Source organism: Nothobranchius furzeri, chromosome 5 (genome assembly GCF_043380555.1).
Source record: "Nothobranchius furzeri strain GRZ-AD chromosome 5, NfurGRZ-RIMD1, whole genome shotgun sequence".
Taxonomy (NCBI): Eukaryota; Metazoa; Chordata; class Actinopteri; order Cyprinodontiformes; family Nothobranchiidae; genus Nothobranchius; species Nothobranchius furzeri.
In genome coordinates, this window is record NC_091745.1 from 54,310,591 (window position 1) to 54,330,647 (window position 20,057).

The window sequence follows — 20,057 nt, forward strand, 5'->3', positions numbered from 1 at the left end:
GAGAGAGGCCCAGACTTCCCTCTCCCCAGCCACTTGGGCCAGCTCCTCCGGGGGAATCCCAAGGCGTTCCCTGGCCAGGTGAGAGACGTAGTCCCTCCGCTGTGTCCTGGGTCTACCTTTAGGTCTCCTTCCGGTTGGACACGCCTGGAAAACCTCACCAGATGCCCGAGCCACCTCAACTGGCTCCTCTCGATGTGGAGGAGCAGTGGGTCTACTCCGAGCCCCTCCTGAATGACCGAGCTTCTCACCCTATCTCTAAGGGAGAGCCCAGCCACTCTTCGGAGAAAACTCATTTCGGCCGCTTGTATCCGCGATCTCACAATGTATGTCAGAGCAAATGAGGTCAAAGCAACTGCCTGAAGAGCTCAGAGACAGAAGTGTAGCAAGGCACAAATCTGGCCATGGTTGCAAAAATATCTCTGTTAAATTTAAGGTTCCTCAGAACACAGTGGCCTCCATAATCCTTAAAGGGAAGACGTTTGGAATGACCAGAACCCCCACTAGAGTAGGCCGCCCAGCAAAACTGGGGGAAAAGAGTCTTGGCGAGAGAGGTAAAGAAGAACCCAAAGATCACTGTGGCTGAGCTCCAGAGATGCAGTAAGGAGATGGGAGAAAGTCAACCATCACTGCAGTCAGAGCTTTATGGCAGAGTGGCCCGTCAGAAGTCTCTCCTCAGTGCAAGACGCATGGAGTTTGCTAAAAGACACCTGAAGGACCCTGAGATGGTGAGAAAAAAGATTATCTGGTTTCTGATGTGACCAAGATAGAACTTTTTAGCCTTAATTCTAAGAATTATGTGTGGAGAAAACCAGGCACTACTCATCACTTGTCCAATACAGTCCCTACAGTGAAGCATGGTGGTGGCAGCATCATGCTGTGGGGGTGTTTTTCCGCTGCAGGGACAGGACGACTGGTTGCAATTGAGAGAACAATGAATGTGGCCAAGTACAGGGACATCCTGGACAAGAACCTTCTCCAGAGTTCTCAGATCTCAGACTGGGCTGAAGGTCTACCTTCCACCTTGACAATGACCCAAAGCACACAGCTAAAATAACCACGGAGGGGCCTCACGGTAACTCTGTGACTGTTCTTGAATGACCGAGCTAGAGCCCTGACTTAAACCCATCTCTAGAGAGACCTAAACATGGCTGTTCACCAATGTTCACCATCCAACCTGACAGAACTGAGGATCTGAAAGGAGGAATGGCAGAGGATCCCCAAACCCAAGTGCAAGAAACTTGATGTATCTTTAACAAGAAGACTCATGGCTGCATTAGCTCAAACGAGTGCTTCTACTGAGCAAAGGGTCTGAATACTTAGGACCATGTGATGTTTCAGCTTGCCTTTTTTAAAACCTGCTTACATTTCTAAAATTCTGTGTTTTTCTGTTGCGTGTTCATTAATGAGGAAACACATTAATTTATTTGATTTTTAACAAATGGCTGCAATAAAACAAAGAGTAAAACATGTACGGGGGTCTGAATACTTTCTGTACCCACTTAAATCTGCCTTTAAAAAACAGTTAACACTTCTTCTGAAATGTGCGTTTTAGACCACAAAATCAAACCACTTCTAAAAGTCTAAAATGTCTTCATTAATTCAATCAGTATTTTACATAACTGTCAACATGACACGGAGACCAGACTCATCTGCTTGTTAAATGATCTGAGATGATTCAAAGTTGACAGTAGCAGCACAAAGCGACCATAATGTGGTGTTTACAAGACAGAGTAGAGGCAAGTCTGACGTTTTTAGCTGCTTTCTGTGATCTTGTTCCTCTTTACCAGTGGCTGTGCTGCTGCAGAATGTTTACGGTGTTATCCAGCCTATAGTGGAGCTTTGTGGTTGGGCTGTTTCTTATTTAGTTTCATCCCAGTTCTAAATTAACAGTGATTTTAACAACTCAAAGCATGCTTAATTTAAACTGAAGAAGAAAAAAGCTGCATGGGTGAATTTGACATTTCTCAGCGGTGCAAAGTGTCTTCTGGTTGTTTGTTGTCTATCTCTATTTAGTTTCTTTGTCCTCTCCTTCCTCCTTTGTACACCCTTCGTCTTAATCTCTGGAACTGTACTTTGCTGGGTTTTATGAACAAAGAGCCTAGTGTGTATCTCTCTGCTAGCTGGAGCCAGAATAAAGCATGGGTGCCTTCAGATATATTGGACATAGAGCAGGGTATCCAGGGCAGCAGAAAGGATGTGTCCGGCCTGGCATGGGCCTCAGATTTATGGTGTAGATGTTTCTCTGCATTTATGGGACAAAGATGAAAAGATTCCCTTGTTCTGCTTTTCTCACAAACACTCTCCACCCTGAAAGTACCCCTCCACTCCCATTCCTTCTCTTTTTTAGCTCTATCTTGCATGTCTGTCGGCTTGGTCGGGCAGTGGGTCTCACTGGGGTGAAAGGGAATAGTACCAGTGTGGCGCAAGCAGAGAGAAGGTGTGGAGCCACTCGGGCCTTTGCAGAATATGTCATTTCAAAGTAGCTGGGAGAGTGGAGATCTCCTTGGAGATCGCTTCTGGCTCAGCCCTAAAAAAGGTAAGAGGATCTAATATGGAAGGACAGGGGAGGCAAAATTCAATGTGTCACAATTTGCACTCAGAGGAACTGATTAGAGACTTGAATGCAACTTGTGCAACCCCCTTAGCTCCTAAATGGTGTTTTGCATCTTTAGCATGCTGAGTCTGTTCCCTGGCTGCTGTTTAGCTGAGCTGGCATACAACTCTTTGCTTGGGAAAGAACAAAACTAGTAGTGAGCTGGTTCACAGGTTCTGTCCAGATCTCACTGCTGGAACTTGTTTACAGAACAAAGTGTTATTGTATTCTGTCTGTGGAATTTACCACAGAGATCTGGTTCCATTTATGTTTTATGTTAAAAGAGGGAAAATGTGTTTAGTGTTGTGTGCAATATTCTGGACAAACACACGTATTTCAATGAGTTTTATATAATTGATTCAAAACGCTGAAGCCAGTTAAGTTTAACTGTTGCGAAAGTCTCTGTTTAACTCCTCGTCAGCAGGCTACTGTCAAGTTTGTAGACTGGAAGGTTTGTGACATGGTTAGGTGTCCTCTGCGAAACACATGGCAGGCAGATTGTTAGAAAGATTAAAGAAAACAAAACAAAACAAAAAAGCTGAAGTCCTCCAGCTCGTTCTGTGATGCTGTTGTTTTCCCTGACTTCATTTCTTTCCTCATTGAACAAGGAAGACATCGATGTGATCTATGACTTGTGGAGTCGACATCAACAAAGACTTCTATTCAGTTCTTACTTCTAGCTCAGGTCATGTTTTATGAAGCTAGTTAAGAAAAGTATAAATCTGAGTGTTTTCTACTGACGATAACATAGCCCTTTTGTTGATTCAGAGGGATAAATTCATCCTTACAACAGTGTTATGAATGTAGGGCTGCAGCTATTGAGTATTTTAATAATCTATCAAGTCCTCCATCGATTAATGGAATATTCTACTTGATGACATTTCAAATGAAACAAGATTGGTTTGCTGCTAAAAATATGAAAATAAAACAACTAAATAATAATAATAATTGTAATGATAATGTGTATTGAATTTATGTTGTCTAGTTCTTTCCCAGCTGACCACATATTTTAGTTTAGGTTTGTATTAATTTTACTCATCCAGGACAAAATAGCATAACTAAATATGTGATCAGTAGAATTATTTCATTAACATGTTCAGTAGTAAGCTATTGGAAATGCTAATAACATTTCATTCTGGAAACAATGTAATTATGACATATCTATTATATTATGTATGGGTTGGCAACATAATCTAATCTGTTCAGATCTAATCCAATCTAATTCAAAGACAAAGTGTTTGTGCTACATGTTACAATGGCTTGCTATAGCCGTGCTGCGGTGTGCGGAGCAGACGCGAGTTGCAGTCTCCATGTATCTGCTGCAGCTCTGCTCCATTCTAGCCCTGCAGCTGCAGCTCTGCTCCATTCTAGCCCTGCAGCTGCAGCTCTGCTCCATTCTAGCCCTGCAGCTGCAGCTCTGCTCCATTCTAGCCCTGCAGCTGCAGCTCTGCTCCATTCTAGCCCTGCAGCTGCAGCTCTGCTCCATTCTAGCCCTGCAGCTGCAGCTTTGCTCCATTCTAGCCCTGCAGCTGCAGACGTCCACAAATAAACAGGGTAGTGGGGATTGTTCTTCTGCTTGTAGAGTTTAGTCATTCACAACCATCGTTTTTTTCTGAACCCCACACAATCATGTACGTGCTGTACGCTAACATTAGCATTATCCAGTGCCCGTAGGCTAACTCTTGATCCCAATGTTTGGACCAGTTCTGCCTTTTACCATGGTTTGTGTCTTCGCTGGTTCCTCTTGTTTCCTCCACAGCACCTAGATCACCACCTTGTGCACCAGTGAAATATGTTCAGACTGTGGTGTGCACATTTAATGAAGCTTATAATCAGTAAAAAATGATTTGATGAATTTAACGAATCGAACCAGTGGGTGATTCATTTCAGCCCTAGATGAATGCCAGACACCCTTCTTACCTCCCCCGCAACACACAGCGCTGCTTTATTTGTAGTCAATGTGAAGATAATCAGTTCTATAGATTTACTTTAAATATTTAAAACCTACAGTTTAAATAGTTTATTTTTTTCAGCTGGAAATGAAACTTGTGGTTCTTCTGAATAAAATGGTACTGATGTCCACCAGATCCTTTTCAGCCTCACATGCTCAGTTTAACGGTTAGGACTGAGCAGGCTGTGACCAGAACATCAACAGCTGTTTTGGGTAATAACTGTGGATATTCACACCTCTACAGTGCTTCACTGAATATGGGTGACTATAAAACATTTGTGTGCACCAAGAGCTTTTTGGTAAACACTTATGTCAATGATCTCTTTTTAACAACTGCTGCTAAAGTCTATAAACTAAACTGTGACACCATAGCCTCCGTATAAAGCTGTTAACTATACCTCTGACTACGTGCGATTCCTGGGCCAGGTGAAGGAGCTCTAACCTTCTTCAAGGTGTAAAGGCTTTTCTTCTGGATAAAACTAACTTAGACCAAACTAAAGGACTTATTCACCTTCCAGCCAAGTTACAGAAACTTTGACACTTGTTCAAAAAGCTGTAAGAAACAGGTGACTGTGACTGAAGTGCAGCTCTGGCAACTCATTCCTGAGCTGTGAGACCTCAACAGAAAAAGATTGTCACCTTTAGTTTTAAAGTTGGAACAAGTCACGACCATTGAGACCCGCCGTGTTAGAGGGTCTCAGATTGCATTCAGGTTCATCACAGGACAGATTTATATTCTAACGGTTTCCCTCTTTTCTTTTGTTAAATAATACATCTGGGTGTAGTTTTGCTCAGATAATGTTAACTTTTTTATTGTTTGAGCAAAAACTAAACAATCTAAATAAATTAAAGACTAGTTTAAGATTATTGCTCTACATGAATGGTTGCATGTTTTACTTTATACATTATTTATTATGTCAGTGACAAAAATATCATTTAATTGAGGAGGATGAGGAGATTGTGCTGACCTTTGCTTTTACAGGAAGAGACAGGAGTTGCCTGGGTCTGATTTCAATATGGAGGACAAGTGTGTAACATCAATAAACCCTCCAACCACTGGACCAGTCTGAGCCAGTCTCCAGCTACCAGCGACCATCAGCTGGTGGTGACAGGTCTATTCTGGGACTTGGGGAGGTCCAACAGAACAGAAATAGATTCTTAAGCAGAAATTTACTCCAATAACCATCTCTACTTTTATCTGATTCAGTCAAATACACCGTTCTGACTTCACAGCTGTTGTATCAGTTATAGTTAGTATAAAGTAACCGTTCGGATATGGTTCAGTGGCCCTGAGTGGGATTATTGGAGTTTAAATGTTGATTACACATGCATTATTACACAGTTAAAACTGTAGAAATAAACACGAGCTTTTTTAGAAAATATCTGCACACGACCCAGGGATTTGATGACTCAGCACAACTGTATTAATGTTGCTCTGAAGGCTTAACTATAATGCATTCAGACATTAAATGTGTTCAATCTCCTTTCAGCTGTCAGATAACAGCTAATTAATAAGGCACACACTTTAAACCAGGCAACTAAAGGTTATTTCTGTGTAACAGTTTTAATTCATTTTAAATGTGCCGTGTTTGTTTTTAGAAAGCTGTTCAAAGATCAATTCAATGGGCCGACCACTTTGTTCAGGCTCCCATGTAGACTTAGAATCTGATGGTAGCAGAAAATGGTATAACACTGGCTTGCGACACACACACACACACACACACACACACACACACACACACACACACACAGGTCTGCTGAACTATAAAGGTCAGCATTTCCAGAAACAACTCTGATCCAAATCTACTCCCACTCACTTTGCGCCCTATACCTCCAATGCAGCTAAAGGCTATCTAAGTCATCTCAGGTTACTGAAAACCCATCAAGAATATGAACTCACATTTTGATAGTTATTTTAACAGAGCCATGATTCAGAAAAAGCAAACTGATCCGATGCATCATTCTGCTCTCTGGTTTTCCCAGAAAGTGAAACTGGTGTCTGCTTTTATAGTCTCTTTTCCTACGTTGTTTCACTTCCTCTGACAGTGATGTCTTCATTCTCTAGACTGGCTCATTTACATTTTTCTTCAGAATGCATTATATGTTTATTTTAAACCAAATACGCACCTCAGTTTAACAGGGCTGTGTTATCTGAAACCAGAAATGGACATCTTTAAGTCTGTTCCATTTCACCTAGTTCTCCAGGGCAAAACGGGCCTGGGAATGTTTTCAATAGATATCCGTTTTACTGCTAAAATGAGTCAGAGGCCTTTTGTTTTAAGGTCTACCCAAAGCTCCGAGGCTGCTTTTTAAAATGATTAACAGCCATGCTAATATTACTCACATTCACAGCTCTGCACACGTCTGTTCTGCAACAATACCAACACTTTGTCTTGATCATGTCAGGCATATCGCCACATGTCACTGACTAAACACTTGTTTCGTAATGCCTAATTCCTTTTCTGAACATTCCTGCCTTCATCTGCACTCCCATCCCTCCTCGCTGCCTTTACACACATTGCCTTAGGTCCTAATCCTACCTGCTGTAGGTGGAGTATTTCTGTACACACCTCGAGGTATCAACCCGTTGTCTGAAAAAAGATGTCTTAGACAACTAAAGGAACTCACTCTTATGCATTATTACTTATGTGTAATATGAAACCTAAACTAAAATTATTAACCTAATCTAATCCCTAGGGTCAACTTCAACACATTTCTCTTTTTGTATTTTATTCTGGGAATTACCCAGAAATGTTTTAGGCATACGTTAACGCAGCGTTGCTGCAGAAACTTTGTTCAGCTGTCTCCGTTTAGTCTACTGTTGACTGAAAAGCGGATATGTTTTTCTCTTAGGCTAGGCTGACTTCATTTGGCTGTTGCCATGGTGAACCAAAGAAAAACATTGAATGTGCAACGGGGAGGTTTAAAACACTCACTTGCTCCCTCCAACTATAATTTAGCACCTGAATGACTGTGTTTGAGCGGTCTGAGTACTCTGCTTCTCCATGTATCCATGTCTTGTCTGTGGGACGAGCGAACACGTGCTCCCTTGGTTTAAACAGCAGTTGTCAGGCTCCCTTCCAGTCTTTCTGGCAGGGAGACGACACTGTCTCTGACACTGAAAGACGAACAGGAGACAGATGTACAGAAGAGAAAAGTGATCTAGAGATAGAAATCGAATATCATGTTCTATGGAGAGCAGAAAAGACCAGCTATGGAGCACGGTTCTTTATATAGGTGGTGAAAAACACATTCTTGGTGCAAAAGTAGAAGCTAAGGTTAGCTGTCTGAAGCAGCAGCTCCACTTTAGAGGGCTTTACAGCCTGTTGCATCACCTTAATCTTGGAGACCACATAACAGACACATATAAATAGAAAAAAAATTCAGTGTTAGCTTTGTGAGATCAGAGATGCAACATATCAGGCTGCCATATCATACCCTCTTAAAAGGTCTTTGCCTTTTAAGAGAATCTAAAACACTTATAGATTGTGTTTAATGATTTAAAGAGGGTGTGTGGTTACCTCAGAAAGCAACACCTTGAGTACAGAATAAACGATTTCTAGTGACACATGATCGATTTCTAGTGACACGTGATCCCTGAAAAGTGTCAAACTGAACAACTTGCACTCCTAAATCTACGTAAAGCTAATTGCCCCAGGAGAAGATAAGTACGCCAACTGCTTGTGTCCTGTTATCATCACCGATGTTAATGTAGGGCGTCCACTGGACTGTTGTTTGCCAGCCGCCTGTAGGGATCACTTAGTTGTGTGTGTGTGTGTGTGTGTGTGTGTGTGTGTGTGTGTGTGTGTGTGTGTGTGTGTGTGTGTGTGTGTGTGTGTGTGTGTGTGTGTGTGCTTGTTCATCTGTGTGTGTGTATGTGTCAAACTAGGGGTGTGTCTTTAATGTGTGGGTTGGTGTTTCTGTACAAGTTAGAGCAGCAGAACATGTGCTTCTGCACAATAGTTAGACTTTGCTCTGCCTTTATTTTCCTCAGTGAGATCATGTTTTTTTCTTCCTTCTTCCTCCTCTACGATTTCCTTCTGTGAGGTTTTTTATTTTTTTATTTCTTCGTCTTGGTTTTTTTTCCCTAAGAATAAGAGACACAAGGTAGGTGGAGCCGGACAGAGAAGTGTGCCACACTCCCCCCCTCTCTCTTTCTCGCACGCTGCCTTTCTTCCATTCTGTCATTGCCATTCTGGCTGAACAGACAGTGTTCATTCCCTGCCACACTAAACGCTGAGGGAACGACACACATCTGACTTTTGCTAAAAGGAATCTTCATTTTCTTCACGGAAACTAAAAGATCATCAAGATCACCAGGAAGAGACAGTAAGAAAACGTTTAATGCTCTTTGAATTTTTTAAAAACTGATTCTTAAAAACTTTTTTAAGAACCGAGAAGCACATGACAGCTGGTTTTACAGGATTCTTTAACACCTGTGACTCTTCAGTTTCACCGTGTTTGATGTTCATAACTTTTTAATCTTTTTTTTTTTTTTTTTGAGAAAGTTTACTGTCTTGAAGCACAATGGTTGCTGGAATGCTGATGCCCATGCGGGACCTAAAGGCCATCTATGAAGTCCTGTTTCGAGATGGTGTCATGGTGGCCAAGAAGGACAAAAGGCCACAAATAAAGCATGGTGATGTACAAAGTGTAAGCAACCTGCAAGTAATCCGTGCAATGGGCTCCCTTAAGTCCAGGGGTTATGTGAAGGAAACGTTTGCTTGGAGACATTTCTACTGGTACCTGACCAATGATGGCATTGTTTATCTGCGTGACTACCTCCACCTGCCCACTGAAATAGTTCCAGCCTCTTTGCAGAGGGTCAGGAAGCCAGCCGCCACTCTGGCTTTTGCCCATCGGGCTCCTCGGGTCCAATCTGTACAAGGTCCCACGTCTTATGTTCCCAAGCCAGGTCATAGCAGTGAAGCAGAGAGTCAGGAAGCACTTGCTGAGCGTCATGGTTACCGCCATAAGATGGTGGATTCTGGAGAACAAGATAAACACTCTGACAGGACCCCCAGGTTCAGGGGTCGTCCACTGACTTCAGAACCAATGAGATCAAAACCGTTACTGGAGGATGAGAAACAGCGTCAGCCTCTTTACAAGAGGGGATCAAGATTTGATCATGAAGTCAAATCCACAGAGGAGAATACTTGGAAGAAAGTGACTCATCAGGAGTCTAACGAAAGGCCTGTAGCATCACAGGAGAGAAAAGCTGTGGAGGTTGACAAGAGGAAGGTGCCAAGTTCTGTTTCTGTTCAAACAGAGGTTTTGAAGCAGGATGCATCCCAGACCACTCTGATCTCCTCCTCAGCAGCTGTAGCATTATCTGTTGCTGCTGCTGTGGCTGCAGGTGCTTCTACATCAAAGATAACAGGAAGCTCGACTACTGCTGAAACAAATAACGAGATAATGATGAAAGGAACGTCCGAGATTGCTGACCAAAACGTCTCCCAAAAGTTCAGTCAAGACATCGTACGCAGCTCAGCAGTAAAATTGCATCCTAAAAAGGAAACCAAAGAAATGAAAACAAAACCTGCAGAGGTTACTGTTCCAGGTAAAACGGCAAGTAAAATAGTTGAGCCCAAACTAGTCCCTTCAATGGAATCTACCCAGGAAGCATCCAAGGTTGTTAGCCAAGCCGCTGTCGCCCCTGTTGATACTGAGTTGTCTGATGTTAAAGAAGGACAGCTTAAGAAAGAAGAGGTTAATAAGGTTTCACTTAAGCCCCTGGAAACGAAGACAGAAACTCCAGTGAAATCTAAAATAGAGTGTGATGTCACAGAGAAAAATATGAAAAAAACACAGAAGAGCAGCAAAACTAAACATGCAAGCAGCATCAGTAAAGCAGTGGGTACCGCGGGTGCATCAGACAACACCTCCAACACTCAAGTCATCCAGGAACCATCAGTCCAGGCTAAAGTAACACCGCCAAGTGTGACTGGAAAACCTAAAAAAGATGAGGTGTCGCTTAAAATGACATCCGAGTCCTCAGCACCTGGAGTTAAATCTGCCCCTGACACTACAAGTGCCTCAGCACCTGGAGTTAAATCTGCCCCTGACACTACAAGTGCCTCAGCACCTGGAGTTAAATCTGCCCCTGACACTACAAGTGCCTCAGCACCTGAAGATCCAACGTTTCTGACACAGAAAGTTACAGGCATAGAGATGAGCACAAAACAAGAAGATACAAGTGTAAAAGAAGCCTTACATGCCAGTAAAGATGGATCACTGCTGCCAGAAGAGGTCCCTAAAGGATCAGAGAAGAGCCTTGAAGAACTACAAGATGTTGTCCAACTAACTCAGACTGCTGATGAGGTGATTAAAGCTACACAGCAGGCATCTGAAGGCACCTCCAAATCTAAAAGAAAGAAAAAGAAGTCTCCAGGGGAGACACCCAAGAGCCCTGATGCTGTGGAGTCACCTGAGTCAAAGAGAAAGGAGGAGGAACCCTCTGGAGATAAATTCCCAAAGGGAGTAACTACAGAAGACATCATCCCAGTTATTACGTCTGTGCCCTTAACTGGGTCTGCCTCCATGATGAAAGCAGGTAAAAACATGGCTGAATGTAAGGTAGATGCTAACAAGGAGCAAACATTAGAAATTCCTACAGAAACTAATGGGAAGGTAAAAGTAGAGGTCATTAGAGCATCTAACTCTGCACCAGAACAGGCATCACAGCCAATAGGTGCAGTGCTTGTTAAAGATGTGCGAGAACAGACGAATGTCAGCAACATCACAGTAGGATCAATACGCCCCCAAGGTGAAATAAAAACAACGTTGGCTGATGTGAGGCCGAGTAAATCAGAGGAAGTGTCTGCCCCCAAAAAGGAAGCACAAACAGCCCAGAAAATAAGTCAAGTTGAGCTCGTTCAGGCAGGTACTGAACCTAAACCTACAGAGGCTGATAAAACTGAGAAAAACAGCCAAAAAGTACAGAAGACACCCAAAACCAAACATGAGATCAGCACCAAACCTGTGAAGTTCACTGATGCATCAGATGTCACCTCCAACACTCAAGTCATCCAGGAACCATCAGTCCAGGCTAAAGTAACACCGCCAAGTGTGACTGGAAAACCTAAAAAGGATGGGGTGTCGCTTAAAATGACATCCGAGTCCTCAGCACCTGGAGTTAAATCTGCCCCTGACACTACAAGTGCCTCAGCACCTGAAGATCCTAAGTCTCTGGCACAGAAAGTTACAGGCATAGAGATGAGCACAAAACAAGAAGATACAAGTGTAAAAGAAGCCTTACATGCCAGTAAAGATGGACCACTGCTGCCAGATGAGGTCCCAAAAGGATCAGAGAAGAGCCTTGAAGAACTACAAGATGTTGTCCAACTAACTCAGACTGCTGATGAGGTGATTAAAGCTACACAGCAGGCATCTGAAGGCACCTCCAAATCTAAAAGAAAGAAAAAGAAGTCTCCAGGGGAGACACCCAAGAGCCCTGATGCTGTGGAGTCACCTGAGTCAAAGAGAAAGGAGGAGGAACCCTCTGGAGATAAATCCCCAAAGGGAGTAACTACAGAAAACATCATCCCAGTTATTACGTCTGTGCCCTTAACTGGGTCTGCCTCCATGATGAAAGCAGGTAAAAACATGGCTGAATGTAAGGTAGATGCTAACAAGGAGCAAACAATAGAAATTCCTACAGAAACTAATGGGAAGGTAAAAGTAGAGGTCATTAGAGCATCTAACTCTGCACCAGAACAGGCATCACAGCCAATAGGTGAGGCAGCTGCAGTGCTTGTTAAAGATGTGCGAGAACAGACGAATGTCAGCAACATCACAGTAGGATCAATACGACCCGAGGCTGATTTAAAAACAATGCTTGCTCCTGTAGAACCAATTAAATCAGAGGAAGTAACCGTCTCCATAAAGGAAACACTTACAGGGCCAAAGACATGCCAAGTTGAGCTTGCTCAGTCAAGTGCTGAACCTGAAGGGAAGTCACCATCAGAATCTCAGATCACTGCTGAAACTAAATCTCAATCAAACACAGAGAAAGATGCAGAGGAGCCTTCAAAGGGGAAGAAGAAAAAGAAAGGTAAAAAACAAGTTACAACACTGCCTAAGGACACAGTTAAAGATCGCCCTGTCACGGCCTCTGAAGTGACAGAAACCAACGTTCCTTCAAAGATGACTCCTGAAAGAATGTGCTGTGAGGAAGTCAGGCAGGCAGCAGCTGTGGGCTCTGAGGCCCCAGCAGACAAAGGGGAGGTGGAGCTTTCACTGCTCACGGCAGAAAAAAACAAGCAGGAGGTTCCGAAACCAGAAACATCTTCCAATGTGAGGAAAGCACCCACAGAATCAGAGTCAGCAGCTCCAGCAGAGGCTGCTGAGGCGCGGGCCAGCCCTCTAGTCGAGCAGCAGGAGCCTCCCAGAGTTGCACAACATTCAGCCAGCCAGGCAGCAGAGTGCAGCACACAGGAGAGGCTGTCTTTCTGTGAGGCCTTAAAACACGAGGAAGACGAGAAGAGGAACTTGGAAGAGGACACACCCTCTGCTACTGCCACACCCGTAGCACAGCCTGACCAGTCTCATCTGCTGGACACCTGTGAGTCCAAACATCTCAGCACAAGCGAAGCCACCATGAGGAAGAAGATTGTGGTGGTGGAGGAGATAGTTGAAGTAAAGAAGATCCTCAGTCCTGAGGCTGCTGGAGAGCAGGCCCCCCCTCCACCTGTCCAAACTGAGGTGGAGGGAGAGGAGCTGGACATGGATGTTCTGGAGGAGATCGCTATAGAACGAGCTCTCTTATCAGGGATCAAGGTGCAAGGAGCCTCATCTGGGACTGAGTGGGACCACTCGCTGGCCGAACCCGAGGAGAAGACATGGCCTAACTTTGTTGAAGGTTTGTTTGAATCATTTTGACCTACTTCCTGTCCTGTCCTAATCTAGATTCCCACCTTCTGTGAACGTTTGGATGCTTTGGCAGGGATGACAGCTCTATTGTTGCTCCACACTGCTCTGAGTAAACTATTTTACTCTGTTGGTGGTTTTGACTTTTCCTCTAAAGGCTTGTTTGAATGGGTTGAGTCGAGTCGTTTGGGATGTGGAGACGCTCTCTCTTTAGCAATCGTTTCAATGTGGGAGTGAGAAGAGACTGTTGACATGTGGCTGTGATTTAGTCATGCGTGTGTGTGTGTGTGTGTGTGTGTGTGTGTGTGTGTGTGTGTGTGTGTGTGTGTGTGTGTGTGTGTGTGTGTGTGTGTGTGTGTGTGTGTGTGTGTGTGTGTGTGTGTGTGTGTGTGTGTGTGTGTGTGTGTGTGTGTGTGTGTTGAAAGAGATGAAGCCTTGGTTCATGCGTTTTGACACACATTCCACACAGACGTTATCACTTAGACTGCACAAATGTGAAACTTAAAGGTTAAAAAAGGCTGTTTTAATTGCAACATTTATCACAAACTAATGTAAATTATTGTGCACACTGCTTCACAGTTGCTGTTTTCTTTTTAGGACCTTCTAGAACATTCTTTAAAAAGTGAAACCTTTTGGGTGGAGAATCCATTTCAGTTGGAGTTCAACTGCCTAATGCTGAGAGGAGTAATCTCTGGAGTTTCTCTGAGAGTTTGCCAAAGTGATTATGCACCAGCCATCAGTCCAACAAGGTGGGGCTGTTTGTTGGGATTCGGCCTCACTGGCTGTCTGCAGAGACGGAAGGTGTGGTTCTCGTGGGAGTATTGCTCCACTTGTATAGTTTTTTGGCTCGGGTTTACATTCTGTGCTTGTTTTTCTTCTTTACTCAGTCTGTTATTTATTAGAGATAAGCACACCACTGCTTACCATTAAGTAATGGCAAGTGAATAATATTAGAGGGATGGTGGCGGTGTGAGAAGGATACAGAAAACGTTCAGAACAGATCTAGCTCAATGATGTTCATTTTTTATTAAAGGATAAATTATTCCTTTTTAGCACTGACATATTTCGAAAATATGCTTTTATTTTACTTTTAAAAATAGAAAAAGTAGTTTTATACTTGTCATTCTTTAGCTCTTAGAGTGATAGGGAGGAGCTGCATGGGCGTTGTCTACTGTGGATGTCAGCTACAGACTGAGTCAGGAAGTTGGGATAGTTGTTCTCTGCTTCATGGGTGTGTTTGTTTGGATCCACACGTGACAGAGGATCTGCTTTCGATTAGCAGCCTGGCCTCTTGATTCAGTCTGTGTTACTCATCAGGAAAAAGTCGTTCTTTTGCAGCAAGAGAAAAACATGTTTCTCCATGCAAACATCATGAAGCCCATCATTCACTCAACACAGTTTAATTCATTGCTGCGTTTCAGAAACTGTAAAAAACGGTTGCGTTGACAACAGAAACATTAAAATGTGTGCGTGAGGCGAGAGTCTGATGTGTGACATTCACACCAAAGGACACAGCGGTGCACTACTGACATCTGCTGTCCATTAGCATCTCTGTCCAGAGGAGGTTTATTAAAACCTGCATCATTTAGAATGAAGCTGTATTCTTCTGCTCCTTTAGGATTTACCTTACGTTTAGTGTTAGAATTCCTCGCTGATGGATAGATGTGGTTTTCCAACAGTGCCTTTTCAGCTGTTATCATCTACGTGTGGTATTCATGGTATGCTGGCTAATTAAACGGCTGTCAACCAACTCAGTTACTCCCGGGAATATTTCACAGTTCGGCACGTCCCCTTTTATCATGTTCAGTCATTTTCTGTTCCTGTGAATCAGAGATGTGAACAACAGGTAGTGAAAAGTGTTTTAATTAAAATCATTTGCCCCAAAAATGTGCCTATTTAAAGGGAATTTACAGCGTTTTGAATTTTTATGCTCGCGATTGCCCCCTCAGGCCAAAAGCGTAATGGCAGCTGCAATAGTAGGCTCGTGCACGAGGCGCGCATGCTGTACGTGCACACTCCTAAACGAAAATAACAGCTGAGACCGTCAGCTCCGTGTGTGTGTGGCCCGGAGGACAGAGGACAGGAGAACTTGCAGCTAATTAATTAAATAATTTGGTTCTGTATCTTTCTCTTCAGCACAGCCGACAAAAGTTTAAGATGGGTCAGTCCTCCTGCATGCTCTTGAAAAATTATTCCAAAATGAAAGTTGAACCCACATCTTTTTTAGTTGTGAATTCAATGCCGTTCGGTGAGTCTCAAATAAAAATGTGGGCATCTTACTGTAAAAAATATACCATTAATGTAAAACAGAAACTCTAAATAAACTAAGTTCACATCCAGAATTGAACCCGGGTCTTCTGCACAAAAGTCCGACGTCTTACTAGGCAAGCTACCGTGCCAGTGACATCACTTGTATCTGTACCAGTTAAGAACGGTTCGGAGGGCGATGCCTGAGCGTGAACGCGCATGAAGCAGTCTGCTCGACCCAAGCAGCTCTCTTTTTCTGTGATTTTACAGAAAACTAGGCAATCACAGTAAAAATGCCAGGGCTCATTCTACAGGACCAGGGCATTGTATTGAGAAGAAATTTATTATTTCTATACATGTTTTGGCTGTCAAATTTCCATAATGTCCCTTTAACCCTCTGGAGGCAGGCGTTTCAGATTCGCAATGTTGAAACCTACCAACCTGGTTACTCCACATGCGTATTTCATGTGCAGTTTTTAACTCAGAAGTACCCTGAAGGACTTAGTTGTTCGTCCTTTTATCGAAACTTGTTTAGAGCCTGAGTGGGTTAAACCAGATGATTTGTCTTTTAAAGGAACGGTTTGACGTATTTTGAAAGTAGCAGCGTATCGCCCCAAACACAAGCTTTACAGCTTGGAAATGACTGGACATGCATGTGTGGGTGTTTAAACTCTGCCCACTCGTGGCACCAGAGGCAGTTAAACTAAATGACATCCCAGACATGCCTCAGAGCTCCTTCTTGTTTTCAGCTCTGAAATTATGCCCACTGTCAGATGGAAATGAACAACCGCAGTGTGCTGCAGCTCTGTGCCTTTCTTTGTGCCTTTCGGAACATCATTTTCATGGTGTGACTCACTCTGAAGTCCTCTGAGAAGTAGGAATCTGACTTTTTGGGCTAAAAGACATAAAAAACCAGGGACTTAATGACAGTCCTAACTCACCCTGTCCGTGAGAAGATGTTGTTGTGATCTGGCAGCTTGAGTCGACTCTCCTGCTGCCGTTTGTGCTTCTGCCCAACACCAATGTTTGGCCCAAACTGGCTAAGTGACTTTAGCGGCTGTGCGGTTTCTCTTTCTGCTGAGTCCAGTGGTGAAATCACTTCTAGTGCTTTATTATGAGTGTCAGCACATAGCGGCATATCTTTTAAGAACTGGGACATGAACACACCAAACCAACACTTTTCTGTGCCCTGATGCTGAAAATGTTGACTTTAAAATATTTTGTGTACTGAGAGCATGACCCAAGACCAATCCGACCTTAGGTCTCTGGACTGAAGCATTTGTCAAATGTAGTTAGATAAGCGTTTGGCAGGAGCTTCAGTATGAATCTTTGAACTGCTGCGCTGATACTTGGTACTTAACATCTGATTTGTTGCAGCAAAAACTGCTACAGGCAAAAAAAAAGTGATGCAGAATCCCAAATCTGTCGTAGCACTGCAACAGTTAATGCAGCACGAACCAGGATCAATAACACGTGGAGAATATTACGGGTTTGGCCAAGATAGTTATACTGTTAGTCATTTCCCAGCCGGATTGAGGAGGCTGACTTGCATGACTTCAGTTCTGTGAAAAAGCTGAAGGAAGGATGTTTGTTTTTCTTAAAGATCCAGATAAAGGGGCGATGATGACAGAGGAGATACGTGCCCACCCTGTAATCGGAGGGTTGAGCTGCTGGTAGTGGTCTGAGGGACCACTGGTGCCGATGCTCGATGACTCGCCTGTCAGTGCGCTCGGGGCAGCCGTGGCTACGTTGTACCTGATCACCACCGTGGTGTGAATGTGTGTGTGAGTGGGTGGGTGACTGTCACCTTGTAGAACCCTAAAAGAACTATTTCAAGGTCATTTGCCTTTTTTTTTCTTCTGTAGAGCAGAGGTGACCATGTCTAACTTCTGGTTCTGTTAAAGTAAAACTGAGTCAGACGCTCCATCTGTTTGATGCAAGCTTCAGATAGCTGTTCCAACTTGAACGAGTGTGTGAGTGGAGTCCTGGTTGAGTTGCGTGAGTGAACGCAGCATGTTGAGGGAGGAATTCCACGCCGTCCTCTCCAAACCTCCTTCCTTTGATTGGGATGCTCTTCATTTCATCCCTGGCCATTTGTAGTAGCATTGTCTCAGTGAGGGGGAAGCCGGTCCCTGGATAAACGCTGGGTGGAAATGCCTTTGGCATTGCACAGAAATGGAGCAAATTGTCAACACTTGGAATTGCCCGAGCATTATATCTAATGGGACTCTATATTTAGAGAATGTGGAGCATTAGTGTAATCCCAAAAGCAGCAGGTGGAGGTCTGGGCCTTTAAAACCTTTGTGAGGCTGCTCTGATAGAGCAACGATCTCATCAGTGTTGGAGCTCACTTTGCATATTTAAAGATATTTCTGTCTGCTTTTCCAAATGTCGATGCTGAACGTAGGGAGTTGAAGTCATCCCACCTACATCCATCAGGAATCTTGTTAGTTCTCATGGACACACCGACAGGATTGTAGTTGGGATATACGTTGTTTAATATCATTGGTATTATCGATCAGAACTGATCTTTCACAATCACTGCTGACTATATTTTTTCTCATTAGAGACTCTGCCCATTATGAATCGAACCTACTCGAGTGGGACCTGACACGGGGCTGTCGGGGCTGTGATCTGAGACTTCATATCAGATAATTGACCTGCCGCCGTTCTCTTCAAAGGGAGAAGCTGAGAGGGTGGTGGTGTCTGCTTATGTCTGCTTATGTCTGCTTATGTTGGGGAGGGGAGGCGGCAGACCTGACAGAGTGGACAGCCAGAGAGCTTCCATCAGTTTCTAACTGTGACTCTGTGATCATCTGGCTCTGTTGGGTATTTATAGCCTTCTGTCAGCTCCAGCCCTCGTTTCCCTGTCTCAGCTGCCCACCCCCCACCATCCCTCCTGCCCCCCTCCCCAGAGTTCAGGGTGTTGTCCCTCCCCGACTACGGGGAGCAGGTTGACGGATCCAAGCAGCAGGCAGAGCCTGTCAAAGTTTAAGACAAGAGGGAGCGAGGCAGCACGGAGCAAACAAACAGGAGTGTTGCTGGTCCTCCTCATTCCTCCTCATTTCCGTTCGGCCAGCTGCCTTCTCCTTCTCCTTCACCTTCCTCCTCCTCCTCCTCCTCTACTGTCCCTCTGCTATCTCGTAGATGAAGATCATACCTGGTAGGTTGCCATACTGTTTTGTGGCGTGTGTCTGTGTGCTGGCTGCTTTTGGCAACACGCAGTGTGAAGTCTTGTGATCTCAGCCGCTGCTCCAACCGGACAGAAGCTTCAACCACAACCTTCAGCGACTACAGCACTGATTAATTTCTGTATTTAAAACGTAGCGGGCTGAGGCATTACTTCCTCCTCTTTTATTTTTACTATTGTATTTGTCACTGTCAGAGGTGTCCACCCCCGGCCGTCTTCAGACATCGGATGGTAACAAACACACGGCTTTGATCTGTGATCACTGGATGATTTTAGAACTTTTTGTCCACATGTTGTGTTTCAGTGAGACAGCAGTGTGTGTGTGTGTGTGTGTGTGTTCAGGCTATTTCAGACTTGTTATCATGCAGCATAACACAAACACATCCCCTGAAGTACATCCAGTCTCCGTGTTGATGAAACCATAAACGGAGGATCCATGTTTGACTTTTTCTCTGTTTCATCCCAAGAGTTCACTTCTGCTGTGTGGACCTGTTACACACCTATCAGATGCTGTTTCCCACATGACTAAAACACTTCACACTAAGTAAACAAAGTCTGATAATGATGGCTTTACTAGGAGACAGGAATGTAGATAGCAGCCCAGGTAACGACATAAAGGGAATTAAAGGGTGCGACTCACAGATGAGTATCAGATCATCAGGAAAATAGATTATGCTTATGATCAGTAAGCAGAGACAGCAGTGTTAGTTTGGTTTGGACCAAATGTGTTGTTATTGATTCTGTTTTTCACCATGTTTTGGATAGTTTACATGTTGTTATTGTTTATTTTGCAGATGTTTTCAGATGTTCAGAAGCTAGCCACCAGAAATACCAGACAACATCTTTATTCTTTACGCCACTGGTTAAATAAACATTCACTTAATAGTTTCCCTAAAAGTATCTTCAATTACTTTTCAGGTTAATAAAAATAAATTAACATTTTTGGTAACTACTTAAATATGAATAACACATGTTATTGTTATTAGCCACAAAATGAACAGGATAATACATAAATGAAATATTTTGGTGCCACAATATTAACTTACTTATGTATTAATTCATATTGTGTATAAGAATACAATATAAGCATTAATCTATATTAAATATATTTACAAATTTAAACAGATTTATGTAACATTAAACAAGAAATAATGTTCTGATGTGAAACAACACAGGAGAATAAATCAAACCCACAAAATAAAATAAAA

At 43.4% G+C, this 20,057-nt stretch overlaps 1 protein-coding gene across 7 annotated transcripts in view; it reads left to right on the forward strand.

Annotated features, from left to right (window-relative positions):
* LOC107378920 (plectin) overlaps window positions 1-20,057 on the forward strand; it is a 150,948-nt gene that overhangs the window by 79,334 nt on the left and 51,557 nt on the right. For 5 of the 7 annotated variants that reach the window (XM_054740595.2, XM_054740596.2, XM_015949402.3 and 2 more), the window contains exon 1: window positions 8,927-13,404. The exons of the other annotated variants lie outside the window; for them this stretch is intronic. In XM_054740595.2, the coding sequence (XP_054596570.2) occupies window positions 9,072-13,404 (4,333 nt within the window). In that variant the 5' untranslated portion in view covers window positions 8,927-9,071. Of the gene's footprint in view, window positions 1-8,926; window positions 13,405-20,057 lie in introns of those variants that run through there. 7 annotated transcript variants of the gene reach the window in all.